Raw genomic sequence first — 19,381 nt, 5'->3', positions numbered from 1 at the left:
ATTTTCAGGGGATGTCTTATTTTTATTATGTTTTTATGGTACCTATGGTTCCGGGCAGTGGGGCGGCAGGCCTCCTCGGCATGGCCAGAAAGAGGCCAGGCCGCTGGCTCGGCGCTCCGCCCGGTGATGCCTTTGTCGTGGTTTTTTTAATCTTTCTCCCACCACCACCCCACCAACCGCCCCGAGGTTCCTGCTGCTTTATTGGGGGGGGGCGTGTTTCGTGAAATAAACACATGAGGATGAGGAGGGCTGAGGGATCCCGCCCGGCCTTAGACAGGCCACCCGCGCGCCTTCCACCCACCGCATGAGGCCGGCCTCCGGGGAATGCGGGGCCCGGGCAAGGCAGCACCGAGAGCCCCCACGGCCGCCGGGAGACGTGACGCAGCCGCCGCCCGCGCAGCCATCACCCTCGTCGCCGCATCCCTTTCATGCCTCTTGCTCAAAGCGAGGCGCGGCGTTCACTGCGCTTGGAAGGAGCCGGGTGCCCATGGCTCATGCAGCAAGGGCCCTCCCGACTCCTTCCCAGGCACCCCTTTCTCCTCCTCCTTGCCGGTTCCGGGCGGTGGGGTGGCAGGCAGGAAGAGGCCAGGCTGCTGCGGCGCTCTGAGCGTTCGGCGCTCTGCAAGGCGCTGCTGGGCGCTCCAAGCGCTCGGCGCGGCAGAGCGCTCCGCTCTGCAGCCGCCGGTTCCGGGCGCTGGGGAGGCAGGCCTCCTCGCCGGGTGCTCCGGCGGCGCAGAAGGGGCCAGCAGCGCTCCTGTCGCCGCCTGTTGCCCCGGTGGCGCAACACCGCTCTGCCTTGGGCCATGCAGCCCACAACGCTCCGGCGGCGCGGAAGGGGCCAGCAGCGCTCCCCCCGCCGCCTGTTGCCCCGGTGGCGCAACACCGCTCTGCCTTGGGCCATGCAGCCCACGACGCTCCAGCGGCGCGGAAGGGGCCAGCAGCGCTCCCGCCGCCGCCTGTTGCCCCGGTGGCGCAACACCGCTCTGCCTTGGGCCATGCAGCCCACGACGCTCCGGCGGCGCGGAAGGGGCCAGCAGCGCTCCCGCCGCCGCATGTTGCCCCGGTCTCGCAACACCGCTCTGCCTTGGGCCATGCAGCCCACGACGCTCCAGCGGCGCGGAAGGGGCCAGCAGCGCTCCCGCCGCCGCCCGTCACTCCAGCCGTGTAGAAGCGCCCGCGGGCCTCCCGCCGCCGCTCAGCCTTGGGCCATGCAGCCCCCAGGGGCGAGCAGCGGCCTCGCCTCCGCCTGGCCCAGCAGCAGCAACAACAGCAGCGGGAGGACAAGGACAGCGCTGCTGCTGGGTCCCGCTGCCTCAAGGCGAGCGGTGCTGCTGCGTGGAGGTATGGCTTATTTTCAGGGGGTGTTTAATATTGAACAAATGCTTTAAAAGCCTGCTATGGCTTACTTTCTGACTACGTATTAAAAAGGGGGAAACACGGTAAGTGACGTCAGCCTGCCCCTCTCTTGTAACCCACCCCTCCTCCTCTGCTTCACGCCGAGTGGATTATTAACAGCTTCAGGAGAGCTGTTTCCTGCTATCTCTCTGAACTGGGCACTCTGCTCCTCCTCTGCATCCCCCAATTCTGGGCCACCGTCCAAATCAGTCAGCTGTGCGTGTTCACTTGTTGACACTATGCTGACATCAAGCCATTGCCTCTCAAGGGCCCTCTAATCCAAAAACCCCTCCACTCCTCAACATGAGAGGGCAGTTATGGTTGAGCTCTCACGTAGCCATCTCCTGGAAACTGCTACCCGGGACTGTTAATTTGCCTTTTAAAATTATGTCAAACAGCTCCATATGATCAGTTTCAAAAAAAAAAAAAAAAAAACCCCTCTCCCTCCAGGTATGAACACTAACTTCAAAGTTTTCCGTTTCAAATTCTTCCAAAGCTTCTAAAGGATCCTGTTCCTCTCCTTCTAAACACTGAGTCAGATCACGGCACCACATGAGCTGAGAAATGGTCAGCACGACCTATGTAAAAACAAAGCAAAAACAAGGCAGAATAAAGGTAGAGTCATCCACAGCTGAGAACAGCAGCATAAAGTAACCAGGTAAGCTCCAAGTAGATGATACTTTGGGGTTGGGGATATATTGAACTTGAAGCCCATAACCAGCTCAAAGAATCATTATGTCCTCAAGACAAAGAAACAAAGCTTCCCCCCCCCCCCAAAGCAGTAACTGAGCATGGTTACCTGAGAAGGATGTCCAGCGACAACCCAGCGTACTCTCTCCTTCGTCTGATAATCAGTAATGGCAGCTTTGCTCAGGCGTCGAAGGGAAGCGAACATTGCTTCTTCAACTTTACCAAGCCAGTCTTCAACATTTCCTCTGGCTTTAAGTCCTTTCCCTAAGCCAACCTAGAAAGGCAAGGATTGCACTTACTATGAGGGTAACGGTGTGTTCTTTTAAATGTAACTTAACTAATTTCTCCTTAACTGATTAAAGACACAATGAACAGTCATTACAAAAACCTTTGCGCAACGTATTTTTTATTATTTCAAATATATATAAAATACAGAATAAATCTAGGTAACACTAATAATCCTATACCGTGAATTATAAACATTGAAAATTAAATAGTTAAACTTCTTAGGTACCAAGAAATCATTACTACAACATTCTATTAAATTCATTAAATTGTGTACTTCATAATACTTTAAAACTAGATTTAAAAATTTTAAATAACATGAATAGATAGGCAACGCAGATATTCTACCATTGGTCTTCAGACTTAATAATAATAATAATAATAATAATAATAATAATAATAATGCTGTCTTCTCTTTGATATGTGCTTAGACTCCAACTCTCTTTTAACCATTCTGGATTTTTCAGGTCTGCATCAAGTTTCTTCCTTTTAAAGAGCCCTCAGAACTTTTAATCAGCATCTGCCTCATCAGTTTCTCAGGTTATTCGCAATTTTATTATCAACACACACACCCATATTCTCCATCTCATGGCTCACTACTGGGGCTTTCTTTCCCACAAATCCATCAACCGTTTCCTGTTTATCTGTCTCTCCTAGGTCCTCTTTGCCTCAAATAATGTCATCACCCATTTTGCCCATTTTGCTCTTTTTTCCCCCTCCTAGCTTCCTCTCCTCTGTCACTTTCTGTGGCACTTTGAACAGGGGTGGATTTAAGGCAGCACAACTGGTTACACCACACTGGGCACCGAGCCTAGGGAATGCCGCGGGACATTGCAAATATCAGGTAGTGAACTGACCAGAACAGAAAGCAAGAGGCAACTCTCCCATATTTCACAGCAACAGCATTCTGGTGCAACCAATAAATTGAATCCAAGATGGGGCTATGCAAACAAAGAGGAGGAGCTATGAAGAGAGGGTGTCCAAAGCAAGGGTTGCTAAGAACAGGGTGTAGCTTTACCTACTTTATCCAGCACAAGTGAACTTTTGCCATTCTCTCCTATGGGAAAAACTAATATGTTGGACATGGAGATGGCACTACAATGAAAGGTAAACCTTTCCCCACACTTGACCCTAGGCTGCCTGGGTTCTTCTTCTTCTTCTTCTTCTTCTTCTTCTTCTTCTTCTCCTTCTCCTTCTCCTTCTCCTTCTCCTTCTCCTTCTCCTTCTCCTTCTCCTTCTCCTTCTCCTTCTCCTTCTTCTTTGGCGATCACTCATAGCTGAGAAAGATTGTCTTCCATGAACACGGTCTTAACAGTAGTCAGTAAGTGACTGTGGAGGCCAATTCTGGATCCACTCGTTCTTCCTCAGTGGGGACATAGGTTTCAGGGCGGGAGTTGATCAGTAAGCTGGTTCCACAAACCACCATGGCAAACTATGGGTTATGGCTTATCATAAACAACAACCAAAAAATTGTTCCTGTTTTGCTCTGCCCTGGGAGCAACAATCAATGAAACTTGTGGTTTGCCTCTTGCCAAAAAAAAAAAAAAATCATGAGCGGAAGATAAGGTTGATTCTTAGTTTACTACTTATAGTTTATTTGGAGAAAAACCGCAAGGACTGGTTCACACATCATGTTAAATCAAGGTTTGCTGCTCACAGCCCCAGGCAGGGTGGAATAAAAGAGGAGTGATTCAGAAGCACACACTGTTATGCTGCTTGCTCATGGTAAGTCATAAAATGCATGTTATCATAATGTGTGTGCATTACATACAGAGGAGCAATACTCTTCCTACCCTCCCCACATAGCACTTCCTGCTGTAAAGAACTTCTCTCTCTCTCTCTCTCTCTCTCTCTCTCTCTCTCTCTCTCTCTCTCTCTCTCCACACACACACACACACACACACACACACACACAGGCATTTTGCTTGAGTTAAATAATTGCTTACCCTCTCACCTTCAGGTGACAGCATTGCTAAAATATCATTGGTAAGAACCTTTTCTTCTCCTTCGGCTGGAGCCATATAGGCAAATTCTAGTTTAGAGATTGAATCAAAGCACTTCCTTAAATGAGGCTGAACAGCTTGAGGATTGCGAGTCTGAGCCAAAATCTCCAAGAGCTCATCATTCGATAAAAAGTAAAATCTGTTTGTAGATAATTTTGAAAGTGTTAAAAAATGCAACTATTTCTTCATCTGCTAAATTTCAAAATATATTTGAGGCAGCAGACTTAATTTGTCATAAAGCAATTTCATTCATTTCTGTAAAACATGCTTTTCTATAAATGTATTTTTTAAAGCCTGTGGATTAAGTAATTAAGTTGTGCATTATTTCAACAAGCACAGTAACAAAACAGCCATGGCCAGGGAATAAGTGGTACTAAAATCAAGAGGAGCATGATGAGGAAGTAGAAGACTTGAAACTATAAAACAGACAGATAATAAGCAGAAAAATAAAGGCAGTTTCAAGAAATAAATATAGGAACTCAAAAATAACAAAGGACCTTCCTTGCCCACTACAGACATGAACAGTGAAATAGCACAAACCCAAACCTGAGTAGGAGGAGACAGGAGATAAGAAATGCATTCTGGTGATCTGCTCTAGTTGAAGACAGGAAGTGCTTCAAGGGAAGTGAAAGCCAACCACTTCCTTTGAAGCTACAAAGTTCCTGCCTGGACACACACAACTTCCAAGAGAGAACTTGCATTATTCCCTAGTTTAAATCAAGAGGGGGGGATATGTGGCCCTTTAGATCAGGCAACCCCAAACTGCGGCCCTCCAGATGTTTTGGCCTAAAACTCCCATGATCCCTAGCTAACAGGACCAGTGGTCAGGGATGATGGGAATTGTAGTCCAAAACATCTGGAGGGCCAAAGTTTGGGGATGCCTACTTTAGATGTTGCTGGACTTCAACTCCCATCAGCCCTCGCCAGGATAGCCTAAGATGGGAACTGGAGTTCAAAAACATCTGGAGAGCCACAGGTTCACCACCCATAGTTTAAATCAAAAAGCTACAAACAAGGTCCATCCAAAGTTAAGACTTAACACTTCCATATAAGTTTATGGGATTCCAATGTGCTTAATTCTGATGGGATTGCACCTCTAAGATTATACTGAATAAAGATTTATGCAACATCCAACATTCCCTTTTCTCTCTTCCTCCCTGTAGCAGCCTCCCCCCACCCCATAAAAATCTGCTCCAGGGAGTCCCCTAGCCCTGAGTGTGGCTTCATGGGTAGGAGAGGAAGGGAAGGTCTTATTGTGGTAGCAGGAGTCCATTGGACATTGCAATTGGATATCACCCAGAGTGTAGATGGTTTAATTATATTCTTACTGATTCTTAACTAACCTGGGGAAGATTACTCTCTTAGATTCCAAATAGGCTTCCAGGCACTTCTGAATTTGATCAAGAAGTGCATTGTTATTCTGGAAGGACTCTAAAAGGCCTGTATCAAAGAAACAATAATTAATAAACTTGCAGTGAAAATGGAATGTGTAACAAACCTAACAAGGAGTAGACAGTAGGAAGGAATAAAAAACAACTGCTCCAGGCAAAGGCAGGAAACAATTTTGGGGGGGGGGGTGCCTAATGGACAAAGACCTGTGTTTCCTGTCTTTAGGTACAAGAGGAAGGTTTGCCATACATTCACCACCTCTGCAGAAACAATAATTTAATAAGCTTGCACAGTGAAAATACTGTGTGTGTGTGTGTGTGTGTGTGTGTGTGTGTGTGTGTGTGTGTGTGTTTATTGGGATGAAAAAGGAAAAGAAGATGGTTTGTAATATATGGAAAAGCTTCCAACTTTATATACTATCTTTGAAATCCAGCTGTTTAAGCTACAAAGGCACAAGTGTTGGAACAGCTGGAAAACAAGCCAAACCTTGGAGAAACAAGCCATGGTTTGTTGGACAGTCTGTGGGACAACTTGTGGTTAACTCATGGTTTGTTAAACAAACCATGGCTTAGTTTTATAAGCTAACCAGGCCAAAAAGTCAGAAGAAAGCTGCATATAAACGAAGAAGGCAAAATGGCAGGAATAAAATAAACCAAACCCTGCAAATAGACCCTACATTAAGCAATAATAATAAATAATAATATTTTTTTATTTATACCCCGCTCTTCCTGGTTCAGAAACTTGGGCTCAGGGCAGCTAACAACAAATTTATGTTGTAATTGAATACAACATAAAAGCAGCATAAAATACAGTATAAAACCATGAATAACAATAAAATTCAAAGTTCAAAAATCAATTTGGGGGAAATCCATCCAATAAACATTAGAAAGTCACCAGGGCTAGCTGGCTAAATTAGTCCTACTTGGGCCAGTGAGGAGGCCAGGGGAGAATTAGCTGTGGGGTCCCAGAGCAGATAATCTTCATAAAAAGGGGAGCGGGGAGAGAAGGGAAATAAAAGATCAAGCTGAGTTCAAATTAAAGACCAGGCAGAATAGCTCTGTCTTACATAATCATCAGTAAAATATACGAATACAGAGGGACAACCTGAGGTGTGTGTGTGTGTGTGTGTTTGTATGGGCCTCAGCCATTGCAGCACATGGCTTTTAAAATCATACTACAAGCTTAAGATACAGTAGGTGTGATTTGCATTTTCCAGCTATTCAAAACATTGTTTTGTTATGATCAAGCATAATACAAATTTTAGATCTATTAATACCTGGCTGAGTAGCTGCTCGGAGGGCATTAGGCAGACGATTAACTTTTCTCATAATTTCTTTCCAGGACTTGTCCACCTGCAGGAACATCTTTGCTTCTGCAGGCAGCTGCCTTTGAATATCAGGAGCACTGAAAATGCTTTCCAGATAGAGCCAGTTTCTCTGGCATGTCAGCCATTCTTCCTATATCACACAGGAGGTAGTGGATCAGGGCAATAATGACAATTACAAGAATGTCAAGGTGTCGTTGTTCTCTGGAGCACATTTCTATCCTGTTCCTAAATAATCTCTTCTATTCTGGTATCCTTTTTGAAGGCTGCAATATGCTATATTGATGTTTTCAGAGAAGTACTGTTCATCATTCCTCCAACAACATACAGTACAACTAATTTGTAGAAGCAAAAACAAAATCTGAATACCATAAGTAAAATTGGGGTGATTCTCCCCCCCCCCACCCCCTGCAAACATCAATGGCGAGCTGCAGCTGCCACTTCAGTATCATCTCCAAATAGCACTTTCCCACTTTTTGTTAACTCTTCGCAGATTTAAATAATTCAGTGTCTTTTGCAAACACTGTTGCTGTCCTACTTACATGCTTTTGCAGGCCATTACTGAATAAACCATAAAGAATCAATATTGCTTCTATAGATGGATATGAATTACATGATCATTAAGAATCCTTCCTACCCAGGTATATTACTATCGCCAAGTTGATATTTAAACACTATCAGCTCAAAGGTAAAGGGTAACTTCTAAGAAACAGCAACATATTCCAAGGTTACTTTTCCTCTTTTATTGCTAACACTAAAGGCAATGAGCATGTTTTTAAATAAGGTGACACTCACCAACGTCTGACTGAATAAAGAGAGTTGCTTTTGCCATTCATCAACTCGTGCCTTGAGAGGGCCTACGTATCGTGAAGATGCTATTGTTGCCACATTGATGGTACTGTCATCTAGAATGACCTTGAAGGAAAAGAATAAACAAGATTCTCAATTTCTCAATTCCCAGCAGTAAATGGCTAAATAGAAGGTATGCAAATTGTCCAAAATGTTAAACAAGTATGTATTTAACTCTGTCTCACCAATTAAAATGTGTTCTCGCCAATTACATAAAATTAGCCCAGACTAGTTTCCCAACTAAAGTGTTAGTTGACTGACCTACTGGTTAAATCAATTAAAGCTGCAGCCCCACTCTTTTCAAAACCACAGGAAATGAACTCCTCCCCCTATAATCTCTTAAAAATGCCAGTCCATGGATAGACTTTTATATCTATATGGAGAGCCTCCAACTCCAGAAAAGATATGTTGGCGCTTCCTATTGTTGCAGACCAGAAACTAATAAAGTTTTTTGCAATATTAAAATGTAACACTTTCATACTTAAACAAAGTTTTGCAACAGGTTGTTAATGAAATCAAAACTTGAATCCCAATCATAAAATGTGTGTGCAGTTGCAACAAAATAGTAGTTTGTGTCAACATACAGTAGTTACAACCATGACATGCTTGTTAAGTGGGGAAGCTCATTCTGTTACTTCTACTTGACATGGGAATATTAATATTAAAAATTTAATACCAGATATTGTATTAGGCATGTAGTGTTGGACAGACATGGCAGAAATCAACTTCATGCTAGTCCAAATGCTTTGAACACGCCACATGAAATTGTTCCGTTGTGCCATAGTGTGTTTAGCCAGCATAGCAATGCCAAAGTATGTTGCCCTGTATAGGGAAGTTTTTAATGCCTGATGTTTTATTATGCTTTTACAACTGGTTGGAAGCTGCCTAGGATGGCTGGGGCAACCCAGTCAAATGGGTGGAATAATACTGATACTGATACTGATGATGATGATGTCATAGGGACATGATATCTTCCTATGTTGGCTCATGATGCCAGCCAGTGTTTAGAGCTGGAACTGAAGTTACTAAGATCAATTCTAAAAGCACTGACCATTTGATCCTGGCAAATTAAAGCACTTGTAAGCCCAGGAATTTCAATCAGAGAGCAAACACATGCTCATATCTGTCCCACTCATTTGAACAAGCCAAACTAGATGTGATGAGGCTGCTGTAAATACTTTTTTTCCATGTATATGCACTACAGTATTCACATACAAAGCAGGCAGTAGAATGGCTCTATTTTAAAAATGGGTGTCTGTAGAGGAAGGGACTAAAACTCTTCCCTGCCTCACATTGCACTCTGTTGCTGGAAGCTTTGCAAAACCCTGCTTTATTTGTGAAAAACCATACCATATCTTGTCATAAATTAAAAATTTTTTAAAAGTGCTGAAACACAAATATATGATTTTTAAGAATTTTGGGGCCTTATGGGAACTACTCAAGAGAGTTCTGTAAAATCATGAACTTTAAAACTGACACAGCTTTAAAAGCAGTTCCTAACCTGAATTTCATCTGTGCCGCCAAGGATAAAAACATCTTTTGAATCGCGATGAGGAAGAACAATGAATTCTGTTAATTTCCAAGAATCATCCACCTAGTGGGGGGGGAAGTCAATTTATATTAGCACTGAAAGTAAGTTTTATAAACTGAGTTAAACCAGCAGTTTACTCAGTTGCAACAAAACTGTCCCTTTTCCCTCTGTGTACGCTACCCCTCTGTTCTCCTGCTATTCCTGTATTCCTCACTACTTTAGCAGAGGCTACTTCATGCCAGCCAACCCAAGCTATTTCTTCATGGGGGAAACACAACACTCCAGGTCCATCACAGCCTTGTCAGGCATATGAAGAAGAAGAAGAAGAAGAAGAAGAAGAAGAAGAAGAAGAAGAAGAAGAAGAAGAAGAAGAAGAAGAAGAAGAAGAAGAAGAAGTTTGGATTTGATATCCCGCTTTATCACTCCCCTAAGGAGTCTCAAAGCCGCCAACAATCTCCTTTTCCCTTCCTCCCCCACAGCAAACACTCTGTGAGGTGAGTGAGGCTGAGAGACTTCAGAGAAGTATGACTAGCCCAAGGTCACCCAGCAGCTGCATGTGGAGGAGCGGGGAATCAGACCCGGTTCACCAGATTATGAGACTCGGCTCTTAACCACTACACCACACTGGCTCTCTATGAGTTGTACCAGTCTCTGCAAATGGTGGCAATGGCCCAGAGAGTTCAGTAAGTGTGCTCTGAACTGAGGATTCAGTAAATGAAATATAGATAATTTATTTACTTGTCATCAGTCCAAGGGTGTGGGGGTGGGGGGTGGGGATTGGGATGGGGATGTGTTTAAAGCATCTGATTAAAAAGTACCTTTCTGAGAATTGCCTCCAAGGAGGCTTCTCCTGAAGCTTGTCCAGAAACATCTTGAATCTCCTGACTGTAGTCAAAAGCATTGATTTGAACAAGTCTCTCTAAGGTTAATGGGTTTTCCATATCTATCAGTTGTGCACCAACTATTTGTTCTATAATAGCCCAGTGCCTGGGTCTCAAACAAGGGTTTCTAAGGTCTGTGATGGCAGGAACCTGAAAGAGTAAGGTGCACAGAATTTTAGTTTAACTTTTTCTTGTTAAAAATGCACAGATGATCAACAAACTGCCTATACTTCCACGATAACACGTGTTGCACAAGTGGTCTCCGTGGCACTTCGTAATCTTGTTGCACTACTACCGGTATATAAACCAATGGTTTTTATTAGGAAACAAGAAGACTAGAGAAACAAACAGGCCCCATCAGAGGATGGCTGAGTGATTCCAAAAACTCTAGTCTAGACAGATATTTATACTAATGAAATGGCCTGTAACTTTTTGGCCTTATTACACTATTCATTTTGACAACTCTTCCATTTTGTTTTAGGTTGCATGAAGGCCATGCCTTTAAGGTGCTTCGTAAATAGTCATAATGATGTCACGAGTAAGATGCAATCTGAAATGTTCATTTGAAAGGGATCCTTAACAAAATTGCATATTTTCTCCCTTGAAATACACCTGGAAGTCAACTTCAGGTGGCCAGTTGTACCTTTTCTTTCATTCTCTCCACTTTCTCCTTAAGCAGCGGCACAACATTATTAGGTGGCAAGCCCTTTTCCAGCTGATTGACAAATTTGGCATACTTGGAAACTTGAGAATTCAGGTTTTCTGGATCCAAGGTATCGAATTTAGCCTGTGGGAAGAGAGTATACAAAAAGGGTTGCTTAGCCTATGAGGAAAACTCAATTTGTTCATTATAATGTATTTCTTTCAGAATAAAAGGAGTTAAATCAATACCAAGCATGATAGGCAAAAAAAGCTACCAGTAAGTTCTATTGCACACCAAAAGATCCCTACATATACTTAGTCAGAAGTAAACTTGACTCTGTTCAATGGTACTTATTACCAACTGGATGTGTGTAACTTTGCAGCTTTGGAGAACAACTCTTTTGAGATATTATAAGCCTTCTTCACTATTATATATTCTGCACCACACAGATCCATCATATGGCCTTGACCTCACTGCTCCCCAGCAACATCAGCGCTGGGAGGGCAGTTCTGCCTCATATGTAAATAATTACTGCCTTTTACTTACTTAACACATAAATAGCCATCTCCCTATAAAAAACCCCCCAAAATTTTTAAAACAATATTCATAATTGTAGTGCAGGTTCTTTATACTTGATCATTTCAAGAGCAATGCATGCAATTTACCTCCATCCACTCGTCTTCAAGTACTGACCATTCAGACAGGGAATCCCATAACAGTTGTTTCAATTTCAGCTCTGCACAAACTTCCTCCAAAGCATCAAATCTTGTCATTTCCACCTTAGAATGAAGGGTAGGGTGTAAATAATAATAATAATAATAATAGAAAATAACATTAATTCTGTATATTATAGAACTACTATCATATCCTTGAAGAAAATACCCTAGATATAGCCCTAGACATAGATATAAATATAGATATAACTATAGATATAGATATAAATAGGGCTCATTCTCTCCCCACACCCATTTCATCCTCATAACAGACATGGAATTGGAAACCTATTCACCTTGAAATTCTTCTGATAGGATTTATACGTGAATGCACGTTTCTGTAGCTCATCTAGAATAGTTTGCAGCTCTGCTAGAACTTGCTTCACTCTTTCCTGGTCGGTACCTATATCCAAAATCTGAGGATCCTATTAAAAATCAAGAAGTTGCTTTACCATTTAGCTTTCATAAAAGTTTAAATAGAAGTGTTGCATGTCAAACTATTACAGTTAAATCCAGTGGAGTATATGATCTCTAACATGCAGTGCAATGCATATGCAATGAGTTCCTTTTGCCCCTTCTAATCCCTACTGCAACATTTCTCTATATTAACTGCTCCTTTAATACACAGGCAAATAGTTGCTTAACTAAGCTAATAGTGGAGGGCTTGGCCCAATACCTCAGTAACTGGTCACAGGAAATAAAAGGGTTTAAAGTGCCCTTTTGCTGTGTTTTGGGCTTTCCATGTCAATGGGCAGAGCTCATGTTGCTGTTTTTGCCGATTTGAAAATACACCCTCTGTTCAAATTTATTAGTTATGTTGGGGCCGTGAATATTTTTCTTTCATTCTCTGCATGCCACGAGTTCATAAAATAGAATTTCAAATTATGTATGTCAAAGCCCATTACAGCTTACTCTATAATCCAGAGAACTTTGTGGAGTTAATTTATGGCTAATGAGTTTTGATTCAGTCATTCAATTTATATACCACCCTTTATCCAAAGGTCCCAGGGCAGTGAACAATATTAATAACATAATTTATGTGGCATAGTAATAAAAACACATTACACATAATACAGAATAATAATAAAATGATCACAGTAACAGCTCCCCCATAGATTATTTAATGGCCAAAGTCCTGGTTAAAGAGGAATGTTTTTGCCAGGTGCCTAAGGACATGTCAGGATGGCGCCAGGTGAGCCCCTCTGGACGGACCACTCCACAGATGGGAAGCCACCACAGAAAAGGCCTGTTCCCATGTTGCCACCCTCCGAACCTCTCAGGGATGGGGGGGACGTAGAGAAAATACAGGTATAAAATAGAGAACGCACAGCTATAAAGAGTCAATAGAATGTACAGAACAATTTTAAAAAACGACATAACTGTGACTGAGTGAAGTACAGGTGTTGCTTGTGACATCTTCAATATTAAGAAATAAATACTGTATGGAGCGATGGGTATACTGATCACTGATCCCAAAACAAAACATCAGTTCATTGAGAATGGGGACAGTGTGAAACATGCCTAGTCCAGGCAAGAGGAGAATCCATCAGGGAGAAGGCAAATATCCCTCTATTGCAATGCATGAGTCGTTGGAGGTTTGTGTAATACACCATTGTTAGTTATAAATGTTATAAACCTTGGCGTTCTTGTTGACCCCTGATACACCTAAAACTGTCTTACACCAAGTCCATTGGTCCAACAAACCCACTGCTGACTACTTTGGCTGGAACTGGTTTTCCCGATTCCTAGGCAGGGGTCTTTCCCAGCCTTGCTTATCTGACAGTTCCATTTTATTTGGAGGTACTAACGACTGAACCTGGGGCTTCTGCAGTCGAAGCATGTGGCCTGCTACTCAGCTGGGGATCTTGTGTACTGTACTTACAGTGCACAGTGCTGGAGAATGTTGGTAGTGGCAAATCACTAGCAAACAATACCAGAAATCCATAATGGTAATTCTATAGGATATAAACATGGGGGGGGGGATATTGTTTCTATACCTGAGCTAGATGTTTGACTTCTTTAACTTCTAAATTTAGTTCCTGAACATCTAGGTCTAGGAGCTGACAGAACCTAGCAATGTTGGCATCTCTTTCACCCACAGATTTGTCAATTGCATTTCGGACAGCAATGATGGATGGTTTCAGACTTGAAAACAAAGCAAGATCTTCAGGCGGAGTTGGCACTGCATATAGTTCGATAAGCTGATACATCTTTGTTACGACTTTTGAGTCAACTTCAAGTGTTTCAATCTGGGGAGGGGGGGAAATCAGTTAATTCTTTTGAAAATGTGCTTCCACGGAAAATCCTCAATCGGCACCAATATTCTAAATTGCCACAAAATGTTACGTTAAAAGCAAGAGGAAAAACTGGCACAAAAGTCAACTCCGGGTTCTTTTAAATAGTATACAGGTAAGTAATTTTTTCCTACCATCGGTACAAAGGTCAGGTCCCAACATTCTGTGACATTCAAGCATCCAGAACAGGTGTATGCAGAAGAGAGGAAAGGTCTATGCTGACAGCGACAGGGATGATTCGCAATGGCTAGAGTTGCCAAAGATGTCAAGTAGGTAAAGTTTCCACCATAATGGTGCTCTCCCATATAACTAAATATTAGCCTTTCCCCCTGAAAGCAGGGACCTGCTTGACACTTGTGACCTGGACCTACACATTGCATCCATCAGGTATCTATGCAATAATACAAGCCTTATGGTGAGCACTTTGCTAGTTCCTTATACTAGTAAGTTTCTAATACCACTGCTATTTGCAGGGCAGGAGGGACTCATCATGACCTGCAATAATCATACATTTTGGGGAAAATACACAGTCTCAATTAAACGAAATGCCTTGTGCAGCGTTCTTATTTCTTAGGGGAAACTGAATGGAGCACTATCTATATAGCTAGGTACTGTAGGTAGATGAGTCCAGAAGGAAGCAAAGCACAATTCCTTTCCACTGTTGTGATAAGTACTTTCCAAGATGATAATGCTACCTAGTAGGAGCACTATAGTGAACTAACCCGATCTTGTATTTCATCAAGGAATGTCAAGCTAAAGACATATTCTGTTGTTGTAGATGGATAAAACTCCAGTTTAAATTTAGCATCATTTGCCTCAACAAGAATGGCAGTAACTTTTTTCTTTGCAATTACAGGAAGCATTCCATTGATACACTGGAATAAAAATAAAAATTGAAAAATTCAGCAGAGAATGAACGTTTCATCAGGACAATGATGTCTAACTCACAAGAATCAGTTCCTTAGTCAAGACTTCGCACCTTGAATACACCCATTATTTTTATTTATTTATTATTTACATCAGTAATGTAGCACTTAATATATTAAAATGTCTGTAAGTGGTGTACAGAAAACTGAAGCAATTAACAGCCCGCTTAAACAAAAATATTACAAAATACAGTTATGTATAAAAATGTTACATTCATACAAAGTTAAAGGTAAAGGGACCCCTGACAATTAAGTCCAGTTGCGAACAACTCTGGGGTTGCGGCGCTCATCTCGCTTTAAAGGCCGAGGGAGCCAGCGTTTGTCCACTTCCGCAGACAGTTTTTCCGGGTCATGTGGCCAGCATGACTAAGCCGCTTCTGGTGAAACCGGAGCAGCGAATGGAAATGCGATTTACCTTCCTGCCAGAGCGGTAACTATTTATCTACTTGCACTGCATGCTTTCAAACTGCTAGGTTGGCAGGAGCTGGGACCGAACAACAGGAGCTCACCCCTTGTGGGGATTCGAACCGCCGACCTTTCAATCAGCAAGCCCAAGTGGCACAGTGGTTTAACCCACAGCGCCACCCACGTCCCCTCATACGAAGTTACTAATACATATAAAATTGATATCAATTCGTTTTCCTTCTGTCACACCCTTCCTCTCTGGGTTCTCAAACATGGTCCAAACAAACTCTCAGTCTCACAATGAGAAGAGTTCCTGGGGGGGGAAACAACAGTCCTAAGGGCGTCCAAAGTATGGGAAGAGAGCCCCCAGTTCTTTCTTGATCCTCTGTCCCCTCCTCTTCCATGTCATGTGCTAAACAAAAAACTTAACCAAAAACTCTAGCAAAGCAATGCAAATCCATGATCAGCCAGGATGAGATTTTGAATTTGGTGAATCCTTCCTGGTTGAGCTCAGGCACAGTTTGGGCTCTGCCATTATAGGTCTTTCAACTCAGTTGAGCCACAGATATGTCTGTTAAATTCCACACCCCCAGCTCACCTGGGGCTCAGGAGGCGGAACTTAACCCAGTGCAAGCCCCCAAAACAGGAAGAGGAAACAGGGCAAGGAGAGACTGACACCTATTCCAAACCCCTTTCAGATCAGCCATGTGGGATAGAAACCCAGTAGAACATAGCCTGCAAAAAGGGTAGTGTAAATCAAATTCCTCATGAACAGAGTTTGGAATAAGAGTAGCCTACACTGGCTTAACTTATGCTGGTGTTACGTTTTGCCAGGTTTCTAGTCACTAACAGTTTTGCCAAATGTCTTCTGATTATTTTATTCCTATAGTATTTTCTCTTCTCTGTCGTGTGGTTTTTTTTCAGGTGACATCCGTGATTTTCAGCAATCTGGGGCTCAACTGTCCTCAGTATTCTCCAAATCTGAAAGTCATTATAGCCAAGTTCTTATCAGGCCTTTTAAGGTTTTCAAACATCTTTTGTTTTTGTTTTTAATTTACAAACTAATGTATTTCAACACATCTGAACCATAACCTGAGGAAGCAGAAGCTACTATCTTATGTCTGTACGGCGCCATTTCACTGCCAAATTGATATGCATGAGGCCTCCCAAGTTTGGTATTAAAGTGATTGATAGATTTACCTCCAAACAGCGCTTTGGTGATGGAATCAGTTTGTCTTTCAGCTTTTGTGCATCTATGAGGAACAAGCCTATGTTCCTCTTCTGTTTAATGGCCACAGCTTCTTTGTGTTGTCTGTGATACTTCTCCAGTTGTTCGGCAAAGAATTTAACATCTGTTTATTATATACAAGATGTGTAATATCGTCATTACATTTTCAGGAGCTTTAGAGAAACATTTCCCCAGTTGTCTTCTATATTTAGTCGGGGTGGGTGCAATATCCTGACTGCCATCACCCCATTGGCAAAAGAGGAATGATAGGAACTTATTATTTTATTAAATGTGTATATCGTCCTTTATCGGTAGATCTCAGGAAAGTTCACAACAAAAAAACTTGTCATGAATGTACGGTATATTTCTTCTAATTGGTGAGTGGAGAGCATCCAGAGTGAGTTATAGCCTCCCACTTGATCTACAGGCAGGGCTTCTGCAAATTAAGAAAGCTTTGTCCCTTTTGTGTGGAGGGAGCCCCTCACAGCCCTGGTACATTATGAAGTTGAAACATAGAAAAAGTTTGAACTCCCAGCTCCATGTGCTTAGCATGGGTATGAGAAGTAGAAAAGAGCAAGAAGAAAGCTCCCTGAGTGCTCTAGGCGCAAAGGGGGGGGAGGTAATGGGGGGCACATTCTTAATTTGGCAACAGGGTTCATTACTTAGCTTAAGGCAAATACTCTTAGCCAACCTCTCCTCCGCAAACCCACATTTAAAAAAAAAAAATATGGTGACTCCCTTTCTATGTTCATTAGGTGCCAGAATAACAGGGGACAAAAAAGCTCTGGGAGCAGGGGGCAACTCCTGCCAGAATGATGCCTAAAAGGTGAAATGGAGAGCAACTCTTAATAAAAAAGCACCTTATCTCTAACAAGCAGCAGTACAGTTAGGAAGGATTTCCTCTACCTGAGAGGGACTCGGTTCATGGGTTAAGGCTGGGAGAATAACAGCTTGCCTAAGGTTGCCTAGTGAGTTCATAATAAAGCTGCAATTCGAAACGGGGATTTCGTAGCTCACAAATAGTTAGTACATCACAACCGGTTCATGTATAAGAAATATAGGGTCACTTTAACAGAAGCTAATACAAATTTCTTCTGAAGATCACGTCTAAAGAATCTCAGTTGTCAGGAACGTTATGAAAACTATACGGATGTTTGCTGGCATAATACAGCCTGCTAAGCAGATCACTGAATGTACTGGTACTACTGAGCAGCTTCAAAAATACCTAGCAAGCTATGAAACAAATCTTACCAGGTTCCTCTTTCTTCAGCGCTTCCAAATCAAGGCTTTCATTTTCTTTGAAAAATAAACGAAACTTTTCAAAAGTAGATGCATACAAGTTGACTGCTTCAAATCCTGAATAGATTGTTTCCTAAACATTAACAGAAAAGTATTTAATCATAATAATATTGAGGGCGAGAGATTCAATAAGGGACAAGTGGCAAGTTGGGGGTGCTTATTTACTCATAAGTTGACATGGGTAGTGGCACCAGCTTGCCAATTCAAACAGAGATCAGGAATGTAAATAGGCCTCCACAAAAGGTGGTCTATACCTTTATTTGTGAGATAATGTTCTGGAGATGTCTATCATCTTTGAACATTATTGCCAAGCTTGGTCCTTCACCACATGTTTTTTCTTCAATTTTGTTGTTAATAACAGGGCGAGTAAAAGCATCAAAGTATCTATCAGGAACAAGGTTTGCAACAGATAACACAGTTGCCTGAAACTGATTCACAATGTCTGACATTCCATCCTGTTGGGCAAAATAGAAGAAATGTATAAAAAAACGCTGGTTGTACTGGAAGAATCTGAAAATGAAAAACAAGACTTAGTTGTGTATAGCGTTTTTAAAGTGTTCAATGCTCTTCACACACCACAGTTGTAATATTTACGATACTACAAGGTAGGCATTATTATCCCCATACTGCAGGTGGGAGAGGGGCCTCAGGCTGAGAGAAGGTGTGTTGCCTTCATGACAATTATGATGACAAATGAAGTTTCATACAGCAATCTAAAGTAAAGTAAAGTTATTCTTAAACCTGGTAATCCTCCACAGTTGGTTCAAATAACAGAGCATTGATCTCTAAAATTAGCTCTAGAAGAAACATGGGAGTAAGTGATTCTTCTTCTTCTGTTCCTATAACCACTGAAGTTCCCTAAAATAAAACAAACCAAAATCAGAAAAGGAATATAAGTTCTTAGGTTAGAAACAAGATTTCATTTTCTCTAGCCTAACACACTGACAACAAGAAAAAGTCATGTCCCTGTTCTCACATGTCCACAAATTTGCGAATTATATATATATTCTCAAATACAAGATCTCAAAGTAGCTGTCTTACTACAAAAGAATTTCAGAAATAGACTGGAAAGAGAAGTTGCTGAACTGCAACTTATCATCAAGCTTAAAACCATGGAGAGACCTGGTTTGAACAGAGACGTTGGATTCTTATCTCATTATACATGATAAAGCGATCTTCAGCCATCTCACCCCTTGCTTTTTCATGCAAGACCATCTGCAGTCATTTACAGTCGTCAACAGCTATCATTCAGTCAATCACTCATTTCCACCACCCTTCTGAGTGATACCCCTCCCCGCCCTTTCTCTACATATAAGCGTCTGGGGACTTCTATTTCAGTGTATCTGAAGAAGTGTGCATGCACACGAAAGCTTATACCAAAATAAAAAACTTAGTTGGTCTTTAAGGTGCTGCTGGAAGGAATTTTTTTATATTCTCAAATAGATAAGGTTGATGGGGGAGGGGATCTTAATCTGGAGATAGCTTAATGACAACAGGGATTATCAAACTTTACTTACACACTCCTT

General features: G+C 42.2%; 1 protein-coding gene across 1 annotated transcript in view; it reads right to left on the bottom strand.

Moving 5' to 3' along the window:
- Positions 1-19,381, bottom strand: part of DNAH6 (dynein axonemal heavy chain 6) — a 116,200-nt gene that overhangs the window by 85,776 nt on the left and 11,043 nt on the right. The window contains exons 10-26 of the mRNA XM_035141059.3: positions 18,597-18,713; positions 18,110-18,310; positions 17,808-17,928; positions 16,529-16,680; positions 14,720-14,872; positions 13,701-13,952; positions 12,000-12,128; positions 11,656-11,769; positions 10,991-11,134; positions 10,285-10,497; positions 9,437-9,529; positions 7,882-8,001; positions 7,039-7,219; positions 5,717-5,813; positions 4,317-4,512; positions 2,195-2,359; positions 1,860-1,973 (exon numbers count right to left, since the gene is read on the bottom strand). Coding sequence (XP_034996950.3) covers positions 1,860-1,973; positions 2,195-2,359; positions 4,317-4,512; positions 5,717-5,813; positions 7,039-7,219; positions 7,882-8,001; positions 9,437-9,529; positions 10,285-10,497; positions 10,991-11,134; positions 11,656-11,769; positions 12,000-12,128; positions 13,701-13,952; positions 14,720-14,872; positions 16,529-16,680; positions 17,808-17,928; positions 18,110-18,310; positions 18,597-18,713 — 2,562 coding nt within the window. The remainder of the gene's footprint in view (positions 1-1,859; positions 1,974-2,194; positions 2,360-4,316; positions 4,513-5,716; positions 5,814-7,038; positions 7,220-7,881; positions 8,002-9,436; positions 9,530-10,284; positions 10,498-10,990; positions 11,135-11,655; positions 11,770-11,999; positions 12,129-13,700; positions 13,953-14,719; positions 14,873-16,528; positions 16,681-17,807; positions 17,929-18,109; positions 18,311-18,596; positions 18,714-19,381) is intronic.

Source organism: Zootoca vivipara, chromosome 15 (assembly GCF_965207765.1).
Source record: "Zootoca vivipara chromosome 15, rZooViv2.hap1.1, whole genome shotgun sequence".
Taxonomy (NCBI): Eukaryota; Metazoa; Chordata; class Lepidosauria; order Squamata; family Lacertidae; genus Zootoca; species Zootoca vivipara.
Note: the sequence above shows the minus strand (reverse complement) of the source record. Positions and strands in the feature narration are given on the sequence as shown.